The sequence below is a fragment of the Staurois parvus genome, unplaced genomic scaffold (assembly GCF_062004578.1).
Source record: "Staurois parvus isolate SC_StPar_1 unplaced genomic scaffold, SC_StPar_1.0 ptg000051l, whole genome shotgun sequence".
Lineage (NCBI taxonomy): Eukaryota > Metazoa > Chordata > Amphibia > Anura > Ranidae > Staurois > Staurois parvus.
In genome coordinates, this window is record NW_028317847.1 from 984,745 (window position 1) to 1,007,830 (window position 23,086).

Genomic DNA, 23,086 nt, shown 5'->3' on the forward strand with positions numbered 1-23,086 from the left:
TCATTAAATGAGAAGGAGAACAATGAGTGTATTAGTGTTGATTAGAGTAAATTAAGGACTAAGAAGGGGTTAAACAAAGCAACATTTAGTTAAGAAAAAAAACACCTTTTTTACCTAACAAGTTATTTTTAAATGACTTCATCTGCAGATTGAAGTTCATCCCTTTGTTCTGTAGAACCCTGCTGACAGTAGAATGAATCGTCAGTTGTTAAAGATGTGGTGGCCCTGCTACTTAACAACTGATATTTGTTGGCTTTTTTTTGTTTGTTTTTTTACATTTCAGCTCTCAAAGGGTGAACGAAAGCAATTTTTTGTGCTTGTCTTTGATGTCTACAATCCCCTTTGAAACATTAAAAAAAATTACCATGACAATCATGAGACATGGCAAGCTACTGTTAAACGTATCGATCTTAATGTGGACCTGTCACACTGGAAACATATACTGTACAAACCACTTACAATATTTTTCTCTTCCTTCTATATAGAGAATTGTAAGCTTATGGCCAAAGCTCAGGCTGCCTGCCGGATCTGTTCCCGACTCAACGACCCGGACCCCTCCGGACAGGTTCTCTTTCGGTCCTCTGAGATTCTCTGGAATCTGCTGGAAAATGGACCTAAAGAAGAAATCATTAATCAGATCAGTAACATCGAATGTATCTAGTAAGGACATTTACCATTACAACACAGTCAGTCCCTTTTCTGTTGGATCTTTTAAATCTTTCCTGTCAGATTTTTTTACATATCAGCACAACTATGCAGCATGAGAGTCTGTGTGACTGGATGGAATGAATGAAATTGATTGCATGGGGAACCCCCTGCAGACTACATGACAGTTAAGCAAGCCATACATTGTGCAATCTTCTACTGCAAACCCAACAGGCTGGTTGTACTGAAGTCAATTGCTGGATCAGCTTTAGTACAACCAGCCTGCCCATAGTCGGATGGAAATTCGACCGCTTCCTGGTGAACTGGCTGAATTTTGATCCGTCTATGGCCGGCTTTAAACTTTATTGATATGGCAATGAGATCTAAAACAAAATCTGACTGGGTTAATAGTAGACGTGGACAGTTTACAATCATATAGATGGGATAATAATCTGACTAATTAAGCTATTATGCCAAATCTGCTGATAATTGGTTTAACCACTTGCCTACCGGGCACTTATACCCCCTTCCTTACCAGGCCAATTTTCAGCTTTCAGCGCTGCCGCACTTTGATTGACAATTGCGCGGTCATGCAACATTGTACCCATATGAAATTTTGATCATTTTTTTCTCACAAATAGAGCTTTCTTTTGGTGGTATTTAATCGCCACTGGGCGCTTTACTTTTTGCGCTATAAATTAAAAAAAGTGCAAAAAATTTGAAAAAAAAAAAAAAGTTTATTTGTTTCTTTTATAAAATTTTTCAAACAGGTATTTTTTCTCCTTCACTGATTTGCGTTGATGAGGCGGCACTGATGGGCACTGATAGGCGGCACTGATGGGCACTGATAGGCAGCACTAAAGGGCACTGATAGGCAGTACTAATGAGGTGGCACGGATAGGCGGCACTGATAGACAGCACTAATTAGGGGTCACGGATAGGCGGCACTGATATGCAGCACTGATAGGCGACACTGATAGGTGACACTGATGATGGGTACTGATAGACGGCACTGACTGGCATCACTTCTGGGCACTGACTGGCGGCACTGACTGGCACAACCCCTGGGCACTGACTGGTGGCACTGACTGGCAGCACTGCTGGGCTGCACTGGTGGGTGGCACTGGTGGGTGGGCACAGGTGGGTGGCACTGGTGGGCACAGGTGGGTGGCACTGGTGGGCACAGGTGGGTGGGCACAGGTGGGTGGCACTGCTGGGCACATGTAGGTGGCACTTCTGGGCACAGGTAGGTGGCACTGCAGAGTGGCACAGGTGGGTGCACTGCTGGGCACAGGTGGGGGCACTGCTGGGCACAGGTGGGGGCACTGCTGGGAATGGGTGGGCGGGGCTAGTGGGCGCACTGCTGATCGGAACTTGCGGGGGTCACTGCTGGGCACCGATCATCAGGGCACTGATCATCAGTGCCCTGATGATCGGTGCCGATCCCCGCTCTGAGAACTGCCGGTTCTCGGCAGTACTTTCCTCACGATCTGACAGCGTGAGGAAAGTGCAGCCGAGAACCGGCACTTGCATTTTCCTGTGATCAGCGTGTCATTGGACACCGCTGATCACGTGGTAAAAGGCCGGTGGGATCGGCCTTTCACCACATCACGTGATCAGCTGTGTCCGTAGGACACAGCGATCACGGAGATCGCCGGGTGCGCGGTGAAGCCGTCTTTCGGCTATGCGCGGTCGGCAAGTGGTTAAATTCAAAATTATTAATGCTACTGTCTTCTCAGACCTTACATGAACAGGCTGTAGCACCCTGCCATATGGTCACTGTAAAATACTAACCATAGACAGGCAGATGTCTCCCTGAAAACGATGGGTGGATTTTCCCCCGCAGCTGTAGCACTGAGACAAGCCAAAGTTTCTCCTGCCACCTTCCTAATGGACTAAAGGGATGATCACACAGCTAACACCTTCCTTACCCCTTCTTATTAAGAGATGGGAAGCACCGGCTAATTCACATAGAGATTTTTTTAAAATTAGAACATGGATGCAGCCAATAAAATTGGAAATCACTACCTTCATGCTTTTTCCAGATCAATGATGACAGGCTGGTGGCTTGTAACTTTAAAAAAAAAAGTCAGCAAAGACTATTTTCAGACCTCCCCATTTTTTTGCTCATTTTCTGAGCTATTCAACTGTCCCAATCTCAGATCTGTACAACATAAAGGCTAATCATTCTGTACTCCATAATAAGAAATAGGAGGGCTCTTTGAGATATCATGGGAAGTGTGCACAGGACTACTCAGAATTTCTGACAAGATCAATATGTTTTTCTTTATTGTAGATCATGGGACACAGCAAGCAGCCTGCTCTGTGTCCCGTGATGTACGATAAAGAAAATTGGATTTTTTCTACATATTACTTGTAAAATCCATTTCTTAAAGTACATCATGGGACACAGAGCAGGCTTTAGTCATTAGTATCTGGGTTATGTGCCACATATAGGTGAATGGACACTGGCAGACAAAACAGGAAGTCCTCCCCTATTTAGCCCCTCCCATACAGGAAGTACCTCAGTTTTGTAGCAAGCAATGAAATCTCAGAGTTCTTAAAGTGGAAGTAATGTCTTTTTTTAAACCTATAATCAGGCTTACCTGTAGGTACAGTGAATGTCTCCTTGCACTGTTCAGGAGATATTTACACTGAATGCAGTCTGCGACGTCATCTGGTACATACATTCTGAAGGGACGGTATACCTGTGCTGTCCCTTCAAGGCTCCATGCCACGGCTGAAACTTCCACGCATACGCACGGGAATGGCGTCATTGTGGCTCGGCCACTTAGAAGGCCGAAGCCATCTTTTGAGCACAACTGTATATTTGGATATAAATATGGACACTATTGACACTTTGATCACATTATTGTTTATTATGAACTTTTTGATACTTTTTATTTATTTATTTAATTTATTTATTTACATTAATGGACTTTTCTGAACGCTTTGGACACTTTTGTGGATGAATTGTGGAAGAATTTTTAAGTCATATTTATTTTTATGATTCTTCACTTTTTAAAACTTATACATTTTTAATTCATTTTTAATTATCATGCAAATGTATTCTTGGTAAGGTATTATTTCACTTTCAACACAGCACATTTTCTGATATTGCAAATGCAGTGCGTTTGCCTGCACCGGTTCTCATAGTATTGCAGTACCGATTCAGTTGCAGTGTGTTTTTAAAAGTAGTGCATACACTGCTTTTGGTGTGATCTAGCTCGATTTCAGCCCTTTCAAATGAAAGGTCTGAAAATTGCATCACACTGAATCACACAGGAACACAGAGCACTCCTGGTGTGAGCTAGCGCTTAAGGCATTTCCAAACAAAGATCAGCTGCAAATCATAACGTGGGGGTACAGAACTATCTATCATAGTATATGAGAGAAAAACTTCTGTTGTTGCTCATCGTAACTAGTCTGATTTTCCCTTCTCCCAGTGCAGTATAGGTAGATGTAAGGATCTGATTGACTGTTATAGACTATAAGTACACTTCTTGTTATTTTATATCTACTGTGTCCGTTTCCAGTGCACTCAAGGACTCCTTTGTACGTCTTCTCACCAATGGATACAGACATTACGACCGGCAGCTGCGAAATGATCTTTTGGTGATTGCTACATTGATTGCAGAGAACAATTGCTCTCCACTGGTTGTAAGCAAATTGTTAATATAGTACACAGTATCAAACATGGTGCTTTTCTCTCCCACCCTTTTTTTGTTTACCCCTCTGTGTCCTGTTGTGTCTAGTCTTTTTTTTCCTTGTCTACGGCCTCCATAGTAACTTAATATGTGAACTAATGTGAAACGTATGATCTGTCCACAAAGTGTCTACATTTAGACCCATTTAGTATCTAGATCAGGGGTGGGCAAACTTTTTGACTTGAGGGCCGCAATGGGTTCATATATTGGACCCGGGGGCCGGACCAAGAGTAGATGAATGATGTGTATGTGTCATCCATAGTAAGTATAGTAATATTCCCCCATAGTAAGCATAGTAATTAATCCCCCATATAGTAATTCATCCCCCATATAGTAATTCATCCCCCATATAGTAATTAATCCCCCATATAGTAATTCATCCCCCATGTAGTAATTCATCCCCCATAGTAACTCATCCCCCATAGTAATTCACCCCCCGTAGTAATTCACCCCCCGTAGTAATTCATCCCCCATATAGTAATTCATCCCCCATATAGTAATTCATCCCCCATATAGTAATTCATCCCCCATATAGTAATTCATCCCCCATATAGTAATTCATCCCCCATAGTAATTCATCCCCCATATAGTAATTCATTCCCCATATTAATTCATCCCCCATATTAAGTCCCCAAGTCCCCCCTGTGTCAATTCACTTACCTTTGCTCCGCGCGTTCCTCTCACCGTGTTCCCGCGCCGTTCCGGTGTTGCATGAAAATCTGTCTCCTATGAGGATCTGTCCCCCTCGACGTATCTGCGCATGTGCCAGTTTCAGGCATTAGCAGCCGATCGGCGATCTCTGGCACATGCGCAGATACGTCGAGGGGGACAGATCCTCATAGGAGACAGATTTTCATGCTACACCGGTCTTCAGGGCGGACTGTGAGATGAGCCTAGCGGGAGCCTAGCTCCGCGGGCCGGATTAAAAGGTCCGCCGGGCCGTATACGGCCCGCGCGCCGTAGTTTGCCCATTGCTGATCTAGATCCTACATTTTGTATTTACATTTAAACTAAGATACTGTCTGGAGACATTGTTACATTTTCTTGATCCTTTCTTTACATGTACATATGCCTGTCTGTACATTGTCTGTCCTTCTGTACTGCCAGGATCTTATAGGAAGTTCACATTTCCCACTATTACTTTTGTTAGCCAGAAATCCCTCCATTGTGTGCCCTTCCCATTACACTTTCTTGTTCAAACTATTTTATTAACAATAAATCAGAGTGGGACAAACAAAGAGACATTGCTAATGTACACTGGACATTGAAGTGGCAATAGGACATAAAAAAAACAATATGAATGAGGGTCATAGTACAATTGTCTATACATTACTAGCGGAAACAGGTAGGTAAAAGTTGACAACAAAAGACATTATTGTTCCAGCCAATCAAAGTGATGTCTCCCAAATGCATTAAAGAAGTAGGGGGAAGTTTGAAGGGGGGTCAGACAGGGGTGGGAGGGGGGGAGGGGAAGAGGAACAGCAACAACTCCATGAGCGTTCAGCAAGTGTACAATAACCCCTACGTGTTGCGTACAAAGGGCCAATGACAATATCTTTAGCGCATAGTACACAAATCAGGGGAGAAGGAGTGATTCGTCAAAATTAGGCGGGAGGAAGCGCTCTACCCAGGGGCTCCATATGCGCAAGAATTTAGGAATCGTGTCGAGAATTGTGACTTCCACCTTTGCATGTATCATGGCTTGCGTTATTCTGGTTTTGACTGCCGTGACACCCATTACACTTTCTTACTAATGGCCGGTGTTTGTAACTATTCGGGGCTCATCCTCTTCCTTTGGAGCTGATCTCCAGTCAAACAGCCCCTGGTCCACTGAGAATGGCTTAGCGACCAGTGAAGGATGCTATTATTGTTCAAGAGAGTTGTTGAGTGGGCCAGCTCTACAATGCTTCCCTAAGAGAAATATTTGGCTGCCATTGTTGACCACTATAGTTGCCTATCAGTTATGCTAACCCTGTGGCTCCAATACTTTCTGAGTGGCTGACCTAAAAAATGTTGTAGATCACGAAAGGCAGAGAATAACCCAAAGTCCTTATCTGCATACCTTTTCTGGGTTAGTGACTTTAAGAAATCAATTAAGAGGTTCAGCATAACAGCAAATCAACTTGTTCTTCAAGGTGCACCAAAGACAGCTTACGGAAAACAAAAACCCGCTAAGGCATGAGAAAAACGTTTATTGGCAATAGAGACACTTACTGTCTTTTTTTGCCAAAAAACCCTCCTACCTTCTAGAAACTTTTTATTTTCTGAGTTCTTTACCATTTTAAGAATGGTTACCATTAAAGCGGAACTAAACCCTCATCTACTTTACAGCCAAGGAAGCTCCATCTCGGTCTCTGTTGTTCTGCAGTTGCCTTGATGCTGCACATGTGATCAGATATGACACCAGCCATTTGATGGTTTGTCAGTTCGATTGAGAGTACAAGCAATTGTGACAGTTAACATTCACTGCAAACGTGGGTTTAATTCTACTTAAGCACGCGTACAGTTTCATATCTACAGTATATATGCTTTTACTAGCCTACAGTTAGATTTTAAAAAATGTCTAGGAGGGGAAATAACGAGAAATATTTTCAGTTTTACTGTAATTGTAATGGGACGCCATATTTGATAGGAACGTGCACTCCAAACAGTTCCGGCTGAGAGGTTTGAGTGCTGTGGTGAGAATGGCGAATGGCGTGCTCATCAGGAATCTAGAATATCAAACGTCACCAGCACATCATAGGCTCTAGGCCAGGGGTACCCATCCTTTTGAAGAGCGAGGGCCACTTAAGAGATTTGGTAACCGGTCACAATGAAATGAAGTGGTTTACAATGTCGATTTTGTTTTATAATTTGAATAGAATAATGAACATTTTTCTCCTTTAAAACAGAATGTGACAAGGAGGCTGCATGGGACTACACTACACCAGTTGTTGTGGGGTGACATGCCTCAACTATGGAGTTTTACTGAGCTGCCCAAACTGAAAATTTAATCGATCCCTTACTGAATTGAGCCCCCTATAAGGCTGCTTTCACACTGACACGTTGCAGTTTACTCGCACCTGCGGCTTTGCCTTAGACTTGAGAATGACACAAATATTAATTTACCTTCAGGGAAACACGTGTAGTCATCATTGCTTTGCAGAAAAAGGGATTCACAGGCAAGGATATTGCTGCTACTAAGATTGCATTAACCATTTATCGGATCATCAAGAACTTCAAGGAGAGAGGTTCACTTGTTATGAAGAATGCTTCAGGTCGCCCAAGAAAGTCCAGCAAGCACCAGAGCTGTCTCCTAAAGTTGATTTAGCTGCAGGATTGGGGCACCACCAGTGCAGAGCTTGCTCGGGAATGGCAGTAGGCATCTGCATGCACAGTAAGGAGAAGACTTTTGGAGGATGGCCTGGTGTCAAAAAGGGCAGCAAAGAAGCCACTTCTTTCCAGGAAAAACATCAGGGACAGACTAATATTCTGCAAAAGGTACAGGGATTGGACTGCTGAGGACTGGTGTAAAGTCATTTTCTCTGATGAATCCCTTTTCTGATTGTTTGGGGCATCCCTTGGCTGGAGGAGAAAAAGTAAGCGCTAACATCAGTCCTATGTCATGCCAACAGTAAAGCATTATGAGACCATTTTATGTTGTGTGTTGCTTCTCAGCCAAAGCAGTGGGCTCACTCACAATTTTGCCTAAGAACACAGCCATGAATAAAGAATGGTACGAAAACATCCTCTGAGAGGAACTTCTCCCAACCATCCAAGAACAGATTGGTGATGAACAATGCCTTTTCCAGCATGATGGAGCACCTTGCCATAAAGCAAAAGTGATAACTAAGTGGCTTGGGTAACAAAACATCGAAATTTTGGGTCCATGGCCAGGAAACTCCCCAGACCTTAATCCCATTATGAGCTTGTGGTCAATCCTCAGGAGGTCAAAGCAAAATTCGAAGCATTGATTATGCAAGAATGGGCTGCCACAGTAAAGATGTGGCCCAGAAATTGACTGAAAGCATGCCAGGACAAATTGCAGAGGTCTTGAAAAAGAAGGGTCAACACTGCAAAGATTGAATCTTTGCATTAACTTAATATAATTGTCAATAAAAAACTTTGACACTTATGAAATGCTTGTAATTTTACTTTAGTATACTATAGTGACATCTGACAAAAAGATATAAAAACACTGAAGCAGCAGACTTTGTGAAAATTAATATTTGTGTAATTCTCAAAACTTTTGGCCAGGGCTGTAGACTTGATTATATCTTGTGTGTGTGGTGCACTTTCTGAATGCCCAGACTGTGATTAATAGATTGCCAACCCTGGGCATGCACTTCCCTGGTTTGAGGTCATGGGCCACATCAAATGGCTCCACGAGCCGGAGGTTGAGCACCCCTGGTCTAGGCAGAGCCATTTGTTGTTCACAGTATCAACATTTTAGAGCACTAAGCACCACCATCAGACAAACAGTGACACTAGCAACCAGGAACTAAATTTAGTTTCTTTGGGACATGCTATATATATTAATTTGAGCTGCAAGTCGCATTGTAGTTCCATCACTTCCAGGTAGGTGGTGGCTATGCAGGGTAATTATTGTATCAACCATACACTATTTGCTGTCAGATGTGTGGCACAAATGGAGTTCTATAATGTTTTAGAAGGTTGGTTTGCCATTATTAACATTTTTTGAATGACTGTTGGACCCCCCTTGCCTACACTGATCCATTTGAGAGACTGAGCTTACAGTGATCAAATTCTGGGTAAGTTAATTGTTTGTGTTGTGTTGTATGAGAGTGGTCTCTGGGTGTTATGTAAGGGGTTCTCTTTGATCGGGTCTTTCTGTATATTGAAATTGTCAAAATTTGCCTAATGAAGGGGCTTAGTGCTCTGAAACGTTGCTTAAAATGTGAACAATAATTAGATATGTCCAGAGCATTATGTTGTGCTGGTGAGGTTCAATTTTCTAGATCTTTGAGAGATTATCATATGTTTTTAACCTGTAATGGAAGGTTAGCTAACATACTAACATCTTACACCACCAAAGTTGAACTCTTCCATTAATTATTGTTTTTTTTTTATACTCTAGTGATCTCCAAACTGTGGGCCATAGGCCATATGTGGCCCTTTGTTTGCCTTTATCCGGCCCTTAGGGCAGTGTTCTTCCCACTGATATGAGGCACTATTTCTGACACCATTGATAAGGCAGTGTTCCTCCCACTGACATCACTGATGAGACAAAAATCCTTCCACTGATCTCAACAGTGGGGCACCATTCCTCCCATTGACACCAATGACAGGGCACTATTCCTCCCACTGACACCAATGATGGACACTATTCCTCCCATTGATACCAATGATGGGGCACTATTCCTCCCATTGACACCAATGACAGGGCACTATTCCTCCCACTGACACCAATGATGGACACTATTCCTCCCATTGATATCAGTGATGGGGCACACTATTCCTCCACCAAGTGGGCACAGGCATTATGTAATTTTTTAATCCCACTGAATACCAAGCCTGAAATATAGTTTATTCTCACTAATGCTGTGGCATATTCTATTGCCATTGACTGTAGTCCAGCACCTGTATAGTATAAATGACAGTAAACCTCTCCTTTGTTTAGAAAATTTGTGGACCTATGGTGTACACCAAGGGATATCCACCATGCTGATCTATATATTCCCTATTTTTTAAAACCTTATCTTTTTAAAACAAAGGATTGGAACAAAAAAAGCAGTTCAAACATTAAAAAACTAAAAACTGATACAATATGTTTGGATAGAAAATGTTTCATGTCATTCATGCTTTGCATTTTATATTCAGGAAAGTGGATTTGCCAAGCAACTGATCTTGTTTGCGACTTTCTCTGAAGGTGAGTACACATTTGTTAATAACACATGTGATATATATAAAAATTTTTTGAGGAATTAGCTGGTTGTGCGTGACTCCCTGCATGAGTCGCAGCACAGTGATGAAAGGAACAGCAAGACAGCAGAATTTTGGTGAAACACAATTGTGGTTTATTAACAACATCTGTGTTTACAAAGTACAGGCATCAAAATGGCAAAAATAAAAACAAAACAGAAAATAAACCCTCGACACCTTGGGCATCTAAATACACAGGAACCTAACTACTTGTCCTGGAACAGCCTACTGCTGCTCAGGCACTTGACTGTTACAGAGACTGAATCAGAGTCCATAGTTACACAGACTTACTTTCACTTCCCCAGTCTGTTTATATATATATATATATATATATATATATATATATATTATCTCTCTCAGCATTGACAATATTAATACTGTATATGACAATGATATAAGTAAAAAATGTTTACCATGTAACATCTTCCTTTCTAACTAGTTAAAAGCCACAACCCATTGGTTAAAAGTTTAAAGCTTTTACACAAGCATGAAGACTTTGAGATGAAGAAGCTGCTGTTGAACATGATGGTGGTGTTGGTTAAGGATCTGTCAACCATTCAGGTTAGATTTTGTGACTATACTTTTACAGAAACCCTGTTAAAGCTGAACTCAAGCCCAATTTAAAAAGCATAAAATAATGCAGCTCTCTGTATTCATGAATGCAGTATTATATTTATTTTTAAATGTAAGCAAAGTACCTGAATTTGATTTGGTATCAACCTCTTCCAGTCCCCTGTACAGCAGAGCTAAGACTGGGAGAGGAAAATGCAGCACAAGTAGCTTTTCAGCTGTGGTGCAGTGTGCATGTGCTAACAGGAAACATGCTGATAGGAAAGTACAGAGAGGCAGAAAAAGGGACAAAACATGTTACTTAAAACACAACAACCCCCCCACACACCCATCCTTTACAGCCAAGGAAGCTGTCATCTTAACCTCTGTTTGATCTGCAGTTGCTCTGGTGCTGTACATGTGATCTGTTATGACGCCAGTTATTTAATGACTTGACAGTTTGGTTGAGAGCAAAGACAACTATCTTTCACTGCATACCTTGAATGTAACTGTTTTGTGAAGTTGTTACATCAGTGGGTTTAGTTCCTTTTTAACTGCAGCAGAGAAAAAGTTGTTATTCTACCCAGGGGCGGACTGACTATTTGGAAACTAGGGCACTGCCCGAGGGCCCAGGGTCAGTAGGGGGCCCCATGAGATGCCCCTGGTACCTTTTTCATAGGCTTTTTTGAGTTTGGGCAAGGACACAGGGGCCCATGATCCTCTATTGCCCAGGGGCCCCATGAGTTGTCAGTCCGTCCCTGATTCTACCCTGCCAGACAGGGCTACACTGTGTGGCAAAGCTGTTTAAATCTCATGGAATATAATTGATAGTAATACTAATTTTTTAGCAGGTAATCTGCTTCTTAATACTTATTTTATCTGTATAATAGCTGTTTACATAAATTAGGCTTTGGATTATGATCAATACCTCTAAGTCATGTGTCTGGTTTTTTTTCATGCTGGGTGAAAGTTTCCTAGAAGTGTATGTTTAGAAATAATGATTGCCCTTGTAAAAGTGTTCACACCTAGTTAAAGTGGTTCTAAAGACTGAAGGTTTTTTACCTTCATGCATTCTATGTATTATGGTAAAAAACCTTCAGGCTGCAGTTCCCCCCACAGCCCCCCTAATGCTTACCTGAGCCCAATTCTGATCCAGCAATGTGCACAAGAGCCAAGGCTGTCTCAGGACTCTCTCATCTGATTGGCTGAAACACTGGCAATTGGCTCCGGCTGCTGTTAATTACAGCAAGCGGGGAGGGAGTGTCCCATAGATACACAGGCGGCTCAGGAGCAAGCACGCACGAGTGCCCCCAGAGCAAGCAGCTTGCTCTGGGGGCTCTCGGCAAGGGGGGCCTGAGAAGAGGAGGATCAGGGCTGCTGTGTACAAAGCCATTACACAGAGCAGGTGAATATGATGTGTTTTATTATTTTAAAGATAAAAAGCTATAGAACGACTTTAAAACTCTTTAGCCGGCCATAGACATTTGGCTGGTTCAGCAGGAATGGGGGAATCAAGCAATTTTCTTTGTTGAAGGAAATAAAATTACATAATGTATGGTCAGCCTTAGACAAAGTGGCTGCATGTTTTTGATTTGTATCCTGCTGGCGCTGCAGTAAATTAGTAATGACAGCAATGTTGCTACATAATGACTGTCTGTGTTACTCATTTAGTTGCTCTCTGATGGAAAGGTGGTTTTAGCCCTTTTTAACTATGTCAAAGCAAGTGAAAAGCCTGGAATCCATGACTGGCCTGCTGCTCGTTTTGAAGACTTACAGCTTCATGCCATTGCAACCTTATCAATAGTAGCCCCTCTGCTGGTGGAGGAATACATCACCTGCCAAGGGAACACCCGCATACTCCTCTTTCTAGAGTGGTGCTCCAGCCAAGGTAATACCAGCACATCATTGTCTCTCTCCCTTAATTGTGTGTCATTTAAAAAGATACATTCATGGTTCAGTATAAAAAGCTAAAAAGCTGTGATATAATTATTTCAAAATAAGCCTTGGCTTTGTCCATGTGGATGAAGAGTCCCCAGCTCTGTTTAAACTATAGGACTGGGGAAGCCCTGTTAGGGATTCTTCTCCTTATTCCCAGAGATGGGTGGTGTGGCAGGGAAGGGAAGAATAGCATATTGGCAACATGGTGGCTTAGTGGTTAGAAATTCTGCTTTGCAGCACTTGGGTCTTCAGTTTGATTCCCATCCAGGACACTATCTTCATGGAGTTTGCATGTTCTCCCTGTGCATGAGTGGGTTTCCTCATGGTACTCATGAAAGGGTTTCCTCATGAAAGGTTAACTTGATTCTAAGTTGGCCCTAGAATGTGTATGAGGCCAGGGACTGATGTGAATGTACAGTATGTAAACTGTTATCAATATAAATAAATATTCCTGCAGAAGCCATTAAAAAAGTGAATTTTCAAGAAAATTTAATTTCCATGTAAATCTTTGCTATAAAAATTACCAAATTCTAACTAAAACCTAACCAAATTTAGCTATAAATAATCATTAACTCTAGCAACATTAACCTTAAGACGGTTGTAAAAGCTCAAGGTTTTTTATCTTCATGGATTTTCTGCATGAAGGTAAAAAACCTTCTGTGTGCAGCAGTGCCCCCAGCCCCCGCAAATACTTACTGAGCCCAATCGAGATCCAGCAATGTGCACGACAGCCTCGGTTGTCCCTGGTGTCTGCCTCCTCATTGGCTGAGACAGCAAGCTGGAGCCATTGGCCATTGGCTCCCACTGCTGGCAATCACAGCTAGTCAGCAAGCTACGTCTCCATGTATGAATGGATACACGGAGCAGCGGGTGCCCCCATATCAAGCTGCTTGCTATGGGGGCACTCGTCAGAAAGGAGGTGCAGGGTGAAAAATCACTACACAGAGCAGGTAGGTATAGATATGTTTGTTATTTTACAAAAAAAATGAACCTTTACTATTGCTTTAACTCTCAGTTAAAAGTATTTTTTATACTTTTAAATGAGAGTTAAAGCAATACTGAAGGTTCAAAACTTAGCTCTTCTCTCTGTAATTAATTTGTCAAGAAAAAAAGAATTAAAGACTGCAAACATTGATGTCTCCACCCAAAACCACCTTTCTTGGTGCGTTTCCTCGATGGGATTTCCCCATTTTTGTGATAAAGTCACTGCTGCTGTAAATGTTCACAGAATTAAATTCTTTTTTTTTTTTTTTTTGACAAAATGAATACAGAGAAGAGCTACATTTTGGAGTGGGCTTATACTTTGACAGAGAGTGCAGACAAGCTGTGATTTCCAGCACCCAGGTCATCTGTTTGGGATGAAAGGAGCAAGTCTGGAGAGGAGCCATGGGTTTAGGAATGTTTTGGGTATATTTCTAACATTAGCCTTAAAATAAACCTTAACAATCAACTTCTGTTATTTTCTTCCTTTTGGTCTATTAAATATTCAGTTGAAAATGTTTCATTATATCTGTCTGATAGTTGGCAAAAAAATGGTTGATCCTGCCATTAATCTGATGAGCTTCTAACATCCTGTAGTGAGCTGACAACACAGTGCCTTTTCTGAATTGAAATTTGAAGGAGTCTTATCAGCCCTGCCCACTTTACCACTGTGATTTGCAGAACATCTCCTATGTGATGAAGATGAGGAGTGGGAAAGGAGTGCTGTAGTTCAAATCCAGAGCAAGCAATCTAGGTGACAATTTTGTCCACAGATACAGCACAGTAATGCAGGCCATAGACGGTTCATTTATCGGCCAATTTTTTGTCCGAAAAACGAAACATCGGTCGTTCTGTTTGCCACCAATGATTGCGAAAATCTGCCATATTTCTTAAATTATCCAGCATGACCGATAAAAAAAATGAGGAGGAATCATGAAAATCAGCCAATGCCATTGCCCCACTAACAGTGCGAAAATCGGCCGATTATTCTTTCGGACGAAAAATCGGTCGATAAATGAACAGTCTATGGCCTGCATTAGTGGTTTTTCACCCTAGAACAGGAAGTGGGTTACTGGCGGGGTCTTCAGGTAAAAGTAAAGATAACAGCCTAAAGAAAAGTAAAGCAGCCACCACATCTAAGGATTAGTGAACTGCATTATATTAGAAGAACATGTATACTTAGCTTCTCAGCAGCCTGTTGTAACTCTCCCACTTTGCTGGATCCCATTTGCTACAAGCATTCAACACTTCAGGGGCTGTGTAGAATGTCTGCATCAGTGGAGGCGTAGTAAAGCAACAGAGTTTTGAAGACATAGGCCACGAAAGTAAAATATACAGTACATGCTCTTTTTTACAAGTGACAGAGCAAGACAATGTCACCAGCATGCCATGGATTGCCAGAACAGGTCCAGAGCTTTATTCAGCGATCACATAGAAGCAACGTTTCGGAGCCTCGCAGGACCCCTTCATCAGGCATGTGACAGACGGGGTCCTACGAGTCTCTGAGACAGTACTTCTATGTGATTGCAGAAAAAAGCTTTGGACCTGTTCTGGAAATCCATCGTGTGCTGGTGACATTATCTTGACTATCAACAGTTCCAGCCGGTGGTCATTGCAGCACCCACTCACTTTTACAGCCACTTCTCAGGAACGTATGCATTGGAACTTAGTTTACAAGTGATCCTATAGTGACATGGTCACTTCAGGGTTTGTAAAGGGCAGTGCATGGCAAATCTTGTACCTTCGTGAATGTTGGCTTTTGTAGACAGAGCATGTGTACTACATGGAGGACTATATGCTTACTTGAAAGTCCCTTTAGGCCCTGAAACCTTTCTTAAGTACATATGACTAAGATTTACGCTTCTTTTTCAGATGGATTCTCTGGTCAGGGTAATTGTTTCCATGGCACAGGTGGTCGGGGCAACAAGCACGCCCAGATGCGCTACAGCTTGAGACTACTGAGGGCTATGGTGTCCATAGGGGATGAGGCTGTAAATCAAGACCTCTGTGATCAGGGAGCAATTAGTCAGCTCTTAGGTAAGTCAAATCAAATATTTCTTATTGCAATGTAAAACTGCACATATCATTGCAACTACTGAGTGTAGCCAGATGAATTGTACCTTGTTTTTTTTAGGGCAAATTGTGCTTTCATTTGGTGGTATATGGTTATGGATCTCTCCTGATTTTTTTCTATTATCAAAGGAAAATTGGCAAAATAGTAAAAAAATAAATATATATAAATATATATTTAATTTAGATGTATATTTCTTGCTGTTACCAAAACCTACCACCAAAAGAGCAACCCAAAATAAATTTTCCTGCCCCCAGCAATAAAACTGATGCCACATATGTGTATGTTATATTTTGTTTGTACCTGTAGTAGGGCCCAGAAATAATAGTGCATATTTCGCTTTTTGTATTCTACTTAAAACACCTGACACTGATTATAAACTAAAATAATTTTTTTTAACCCTACATAAAATACACTGACTCTGACCTTTTTTTCCTTTTATTTTTATTTTATTTTTTTATTTACACCCACTTCTTTGTGTACATTTTTCTCCTTTAGCAAGGAGATAAAGTTACAATTTATCTTTTTCTCCATTCAAGAGAAAACAACACAGGCTGGCTGTACTGTGACTGATCACTGTGATTTCAATCAAAGGCTATCTCAGCTTGCAGGATTTGAGCAGGCTTGAACGTTCCCATAAAGTGATGTTAGCATGTGCCATCTACCACAAACTTTCTCGAGTCCAGGAGGACTTGTGGTCTCTTCTGTATCTTAAAATGAAACAAAAAATGGCTTGGGCCCACCACTCTATGTATGAATTTTCTAAAAGGCACCTTGTTGGCTCAGGCCCTCCAAGGCCCTCGAACCAAAACTTACATTCCGCACATACAAACCCCAACCAGACAGAAATTGACCACCTCTGCCGATATGGCTGCTGAATTCCATAGATTCTACCATGACCTCTACAATTCAGGCCAATCTCTTGTGGATTCCTCCCTTCTGCAGGGGATGTTCTTGCTTCATTCCTACATTTCGGCTTCGGGCATGCCATCCCTTTCTCCGGAGGTATGTGCAGAGTTGGAAGAGCCGATTAAGATTGAGGAATTCGGATTAGCATTGACACAGTCCAAAACCTAAAAAGGTCCCCAGCTCTGATGGTTTCACTCCAACCTACTATAGGACCTTTTTTGATGTTCTCTCTTCCCACACTTGGTCCCTACACTCAGCTCTATTTTACAAGGGCAGCTCATGACTCGTGATGCTCTCAGAGCCTATATCTCCTTGATACCCAAGGAAGGCAATGACCTCTCCAGATGTGGAATTTATAGGCCGATGGCTTTACTTTAATCTGACCTGAAATTTTTTGCCAGGATACTGGCTAATAGATTACGCCCGCATTCCATGTCTTGTACATCAGGACCAGGCAGGTTTGTTCCACTTCGGGAACCAAGAGACAACACGATTAGAGTCCTGAATTTAATTAATGCGGCCAAGACCTCCCTTCATCCCCTTCTCTTGCTGTCTATGGACGCGGAGAAGGCTTTTGACAGGGACAACTGGCTGTTTATCCAAATCACTCTACAACATATTGGCATGGGGCCGGCCATGCTGTCCTGGATCTCCTCTCTCTATTCTTGCCCATCCACTGCTGTAAAGGTCAACGAAACTAGGTCTGATTTTTTTGAGATCCCTAACGTAACCGCCAGGATTGTCCGCTGTCCCCCCTGATCTTTGTGCTTTCATTGGAACCTTTCCTTTGCACGATCAGACGAGAGTCCGGTATCCTGGGCTATGTCAAGGCCTCAGGGATCCACAAAGTGGCGGCATTTGCGGACGATCTGATTTTCTTCATAACTGACCCACTTACCTTTTTGCTTTCCCTGCTTAATGCTTTTCATGAATTTGGATCCCTGTCCTACTTTCGGATTAACATCTCCAAGTCCACATCCCTCAATATTTCAGTACCGGAAGATGAGGTGAGATGCCTTCGTCCTTTGTTCCCCTTCCAATGGACCACTGACTACATCCGCTTCTTGGGAGTCCATATTACCCCAGACACAGATGCTCTTTATCTGGCTAACTTTGAACCGCTTCTACAGCACACATGTTCGGATCTGCTATGCTGGCATTCTCTCACCCTCACATGGTTTGGCCGCTGTAATGCGCTCAAAATGACTCTGCTCCCTAGGATCCTTTACCTTCTTCATGCTCTCCCCGTTTGCTTGCCACCCTTATTTTTCAAAAAGATAAATGCTCTCTTCCGGCCTTTCATTTGGTCTCATCGGAAGCCCCTTCTTTAGCTCCGGCTTCTACACCTTCCTAAGCGCCTCGGTGGGCTGGGTCTCCCGGATGTTCAAGCCTACTACAGAGCGGCCCACCTGACAAGGTTAGTAGATTGGCATTGCCATGTAGAGACAAAACTTTGGGTGGCAATGGAGTTGGAGGACTCTCGGGGCACCGCCAGAAGCTGGCCTTGGATCTCGTCACGAATGCCCCAGGATCTGGTGGACCACTCTACGCTCGGTAGCACTCTGTTGGTGTCCCGGGAGACTTTTCGTAACTCTTCCCTTTCTCTGCTGCCATCCCCCATGCTCCCTGTTTTGGGAAATCCAGAATTCCAACCGGGTGTCAGGATCTGGGTGTTCTGTGGCATCGCGTCGGGCGGCGCATGCGCAGAACACCAACTCTCTCTACCCAGCGGGCGGCAGGACCTGGCCGCGCATGGCAGCGGCGGGGTTCGCACATGCGCACTCGGGATCACGGACGCGCGCCTGGCACCAATGACAGCGGGAGGTGGGCTATTTAAACGTAGGAACAGGTATGTTAGTTGCCGTTTGGTCTTGTATCCTGTTCCTGTGTTGCTGTATACCCCGTTGCCGACCTCTGCTTGTTCCTGATCCTGCTCTTCTCCTGTTTAACCCCTGGCTTGCCTGACTACTCTTCTGTCTGATCCCTGGTACTGTATTTGCTCGCACCCTGCTGAACCTGGCTTGTGACCTGACCATTCTTAGCTCGCTCCTCTTGTACCTCGCTGCCCGCATAATACCGACCCGGCCTGTCTGACCACGCATACCGTACCCGTCCATCCATCCGGCTTGGATCAGATCAGTGTATCTGTCTGCCTCTTCCAAATAGATTCCGTTCCTGCACTCCCCTGTCAGTATTCTCTACCACCGCGGGTCGCACTCGGGGGTCGCGACCTGGTTTCAGTCTGCACCAAGTCCATCCCCACCATCAGGGGCCCTGGTGAACAGCAGGCTGGGACTTAGACCCCGCGCCCTGAGGGCGTCCGTGCGGTGGGTTGCTAGAGACTCTGCCAGGCAGCTTAACACCGGGACTGGATGACCCCCCAGTTTCAACGCTTGGCTGTTACTGGGTGCCTTCATCTTTATGATTTCTTGGATCCAGATGGCAACCTTGCCCCCGCTGCCTTGTCGGCGGCCGCGGACCCACCACTGGCCTTTTGGAACAGCCTACAACTTCGACATTTTCTTCGACAATGTTCCCGACCTCCGGCAACCCGACGTCGTCTTACGGAATTGGAAAATATCTGTCACAAGAAGGAACCTATCCACCATTGCCTCTCTATTCTTTATTCTGCCTTGATCAGTCCACAAGATGACTTTACACCTACCTTCCTTTCCCGCTGGGAAGCTGACTTGGGCCTCCATTTCACGGACATGCAGAAGGAGAAGATTCTCCACTTGGCACAGAAATCATCCATTGCTTACAGGGTCCAGGAAACTGGTTATAAAATCCTGACCAGGTGGTATAGGGTTCCTACACCGCATTTTCCCCCAGATCTCGGACCTATGTTGGAGGTGCGGCACTGATCGGGGTACGATTATGCATATTTCCTGGACCTGCCCCAAAATCAAACCATTCTGGCTGATAGTGACCAGCATTATTAAGGACTTGGCGAGTGTTGGTGTGGCATGCGACCCAGCGGCGTGTTTATTGCACCTTACAGACCACCCTATTAAAATGTACAAGGCTGGATGGTTGTTTCCATTGGTCTTTTGCCCTCAGGCACCCCGGGTCCAATGCTGTGACCATATAACTGATTTGTTATGCTGTTGTCTGTTTTTTTTTGTGTCATAACGTTGATAGTCTACTTATGTATCTGTTATGCTTGGTTCACTTATTGCCATGTGTTTTTACTTTCTGTGTACTGTATATTGTACCATTGTTGGCTACCTGACCAGAAAATATATAAATAAAGGAATTTAAAAAAGAAGAAAACAAATCTCAGCAATCAGGCCCTCCTTGTTCCCGATCATTAGCAGAAGACCCTGGGCTCTTGTGTTGGGAGTGTGCTGCGCAGCGCACTCTCAGCACAAACACAGCTGCGCATTGATGTGGCCCCAAGGATAAAAGCCCACTTCCATAAAGCCACATATATGCTTACAGCTGCTAGGAAGGAATAAAAGCAAACGCCAGGAAATATTTTTATGTAATTTTTACACCATGTAGGCTGGGCTTACAGTACCGTACAGTAAAGAGGTTCTAACCTTTCCCTAACTCTACTAAAAATAGAAATTATGCTTCATCACAGGCCACTTTCTGTCCTTCTGACCCTCTCACTGGGACAGGAAGTGGGGGAAAAACACCCCAGTGGGGACACAGAAAGCACTGAAATTATGACACAGATTGTAAGCCCATTCTGACTCCATCAGATAGAAATAAAAGTTTTAGGTTAGATATGAGCTTTAAAAAATTTTTCAGTGGGAATAAAGAAGAATTAAAGTTACAGATTTACCGAGACGCAGATAGAAGTTTGCAGTAAGCATCTGAATGAATTTGATTCACTACATGATTCCATATTAGAATGAATATATATATATATATATATATTTACAACTACCTTATTCCCTATTTTTAAGTCAACCCAGTTGTTATCCTTTAATTTCATACGTGCAGCTGCAAGAATTAAATTAAATTTGTGTCCAGACATCCCTGTGTGGACTGGTTCCCTCCTAAGGCTGTGATGCATGAAAGGCAATTAATGAGAGACTAGGGATGATGGAAATATTTCAGATTATGAAGGGTAGGCTGTGTTTATCACTGTAATTGCAAAAAAGAATGGTGTGGTGACACTGTAACCAGTCACATTTAAACATTCTCCAAATTTCTATTTCCCATCCAGATTTGCATCTAATTTGTTGGTCTGAGGCAAGCAATGAGTTCTACTTTCACTTTAATAAATGAGCAGCCTTGCATTAGTGTGGATATATAAGATAAAGGACTCTGTGTGAGAATGACATTTGCTGTTTTTGTCAGGGATACTGAAGAAAAGTCTGGCTGATTCTAGTGGAAATGACATCTCCATTTTGCTGGAAATCCAGTCTGACATCCTCTTCATTCTCTCCTCACTTTGTGAGAATGATACACACCGAAAGGTTTGTACTTGATCTGCGGGCATTAGGAATTGTAAGCTGTGTTATCATTTCTCATACCCAGTAAGAATGACTGTATGGGTAATCTGTGTTATTTCTCATGTCCTGTAAAAATGACCATCTGTATAGGTCAGTGGTGGGCAACCTTTTTTTTCAACTGAGCCAAATCTCGCCAAAACCACGATTGAAATTTATTTTGAGAGCCACATTTTTAAAACTGAAAATACATCTCCTATATAGTAATTCATCCCCCATAGTAATTCATCCCCCATATAGTAATTCATCCCCCATAGTAATTCATCCCCCATATAGTAATTCATCCCCCATAGTAATTCATCCCCCATATAGTAATTCATCCCCCATATAGTAATTCATCCCCCATATAGTAATTCATCCCCCATAGTAATTCATCCCCCATATAGTAATTCATCCCCCATATAGTAATAAATCCCCCATATAGTAATTAATCCCCCATATAGTAATTCATCCCCCATATAGTAATAAATCCCCCATATAGTAATTAATCCCCCATATAGTAATTCATCCCCCATATAGTAATTCATCCCCCATAGTAATTCATCCCCCATATAGTAATTCATCCCCCATATAGTAATTCATCCCCCATATAGTAATTCATTCCCCATATTAATTCATCCCCCATATAGTAATTCATCCCCCATAGTAATTCATCCCCCATATAGTAATTCATCCCCCATATAGTAATTCATTCCCCATAGTAATTCATCCCCCATATAGTAATTAATCCCCCATATAGTAATTCATCCCCCATATAGTAATTCATCCCCCATAGTAATTAATCCCCCATATAGTAATTCATCCCCCATATAGTAATTCATCCCCCATATAGTAATTCATTCCCCATAGTAATTAATCCCCCATATAGTAATTCATCCCCCATAGTAATTAATCCCCCATATAGTAATTAATCCCCCATATAGTAATTCATCCCCCATAGTAATTCATCCCCCATATAGTAATTCATCCCCCATATAGTAATTCATCCCCCCTATAGTAATTCATTCCCCATATTAATTCATCCCCCATATAGTAATTCATCCCCCATATAGTAATTCATCCCCCATAGTAATTCATCCCCCATAGTAATTCATCCCCCATATAGTAATTCATCCCCCATAGTAATTCATCCCCCATATAGTAATTAATCCCCCATATAGTAATTCATCCCCCCTATAGTAATTCATCCCCCATATAGTAAGTCCCCCATATAGTAATTCATCCCCCATATAGTAAGTCCCCCCTGTGTCAATTCACTTACCTTTGCTCCGCGCGTTCTTCTCGCCGTGTTCCCGCGCCGTTCTGGTCTTCAGGGCGGACTGTGAGAGGAGAGGAGTTCGTCACGCTGCCCCGCCTACATCCTGGCTGCCCCGCCTACATGCTGGCTGCCCCGCCTACATCCTGACAGCTGCAGAGTCCTGACTTTTGGGGCGGCCGCCCGAGAGGAGGGAGGGGAGGGGGCGGCTGCCCGAGAGGAGGGAGGGGAGCGGGCGGCCGCCCGAGAGGAGGGAGGGGAGCGGGCGCCCGACACACAGAAGAGACGCATTTAAGTTTGTAAAGAGCCGCATGTGGCTCGCGAGCCGCGGCTTGCCGACCACTGGTATAGGTTATACAATCAGTTCTCATGCTTTGAAAGACTGACTTAGTTTAGTTTAGTTGTGTTCTTGTTTCTTATGTCATGTTAGAATGACTGTTTCTAGAGTTCCCTGCTGTGTTGGAGATGTTGGAGGAAGAATGTTCCCTGTTCCACATTTTCTGCTCTTGTACAGGTCTTAAGGACTTTTGGATAAGTTCAATACTGGATTTTGAAATTTATGGACATTCAAATGTCAGATAACACTGCTGCTGTCCTGCTTTACCCAACCCTTTTGTCTCTGAAATGCTGCAAGTTTTCTCTACTG

At 42.9% G+C, this 23,086-nt stretch overlaps 1 protein-coding gene across 2 annotated transcripts in view; it reads left to right on the forward strand.

Moving 5' to 3' along the window:
• Positions 1-23,086, forward strand: part of CFAP69 (cilia and flagella associated protein 69) — an 87,133-nt gene that overhangs the window by 45,626 nt on the left and 18,421 nt on the right. For both annotated transcript variants that reach the window (XM_089666233.1, XM_089666232.1), the window contains exons 8-14: positions 486-660; positions 4,182-4,305; positions 10,173-10,221; positions 10,714-10,835; positions 12,495-12,711; positions 15,615-15,779; positions 21,034-21,152. In XM_089666233.1, coding sequence (XP_089522359.1) covers positions 486-660; positions 4,182-4,305; positions 10,173-10,221; positions 10,714-10,835; positions 12,495-12,711; positions 15,615-15,779; positions 21,034-21,152 — 971 coding nt within the window. The remainder of the gene's footprint in view (positions 1-485; positions 661-4,181; positions 4,306-10,172; positions 10,222-10,713; positions 10,836-12,494; positions 12,712-15,614; positions 15,780-21,033; positions 21,153-23,086) is intronic.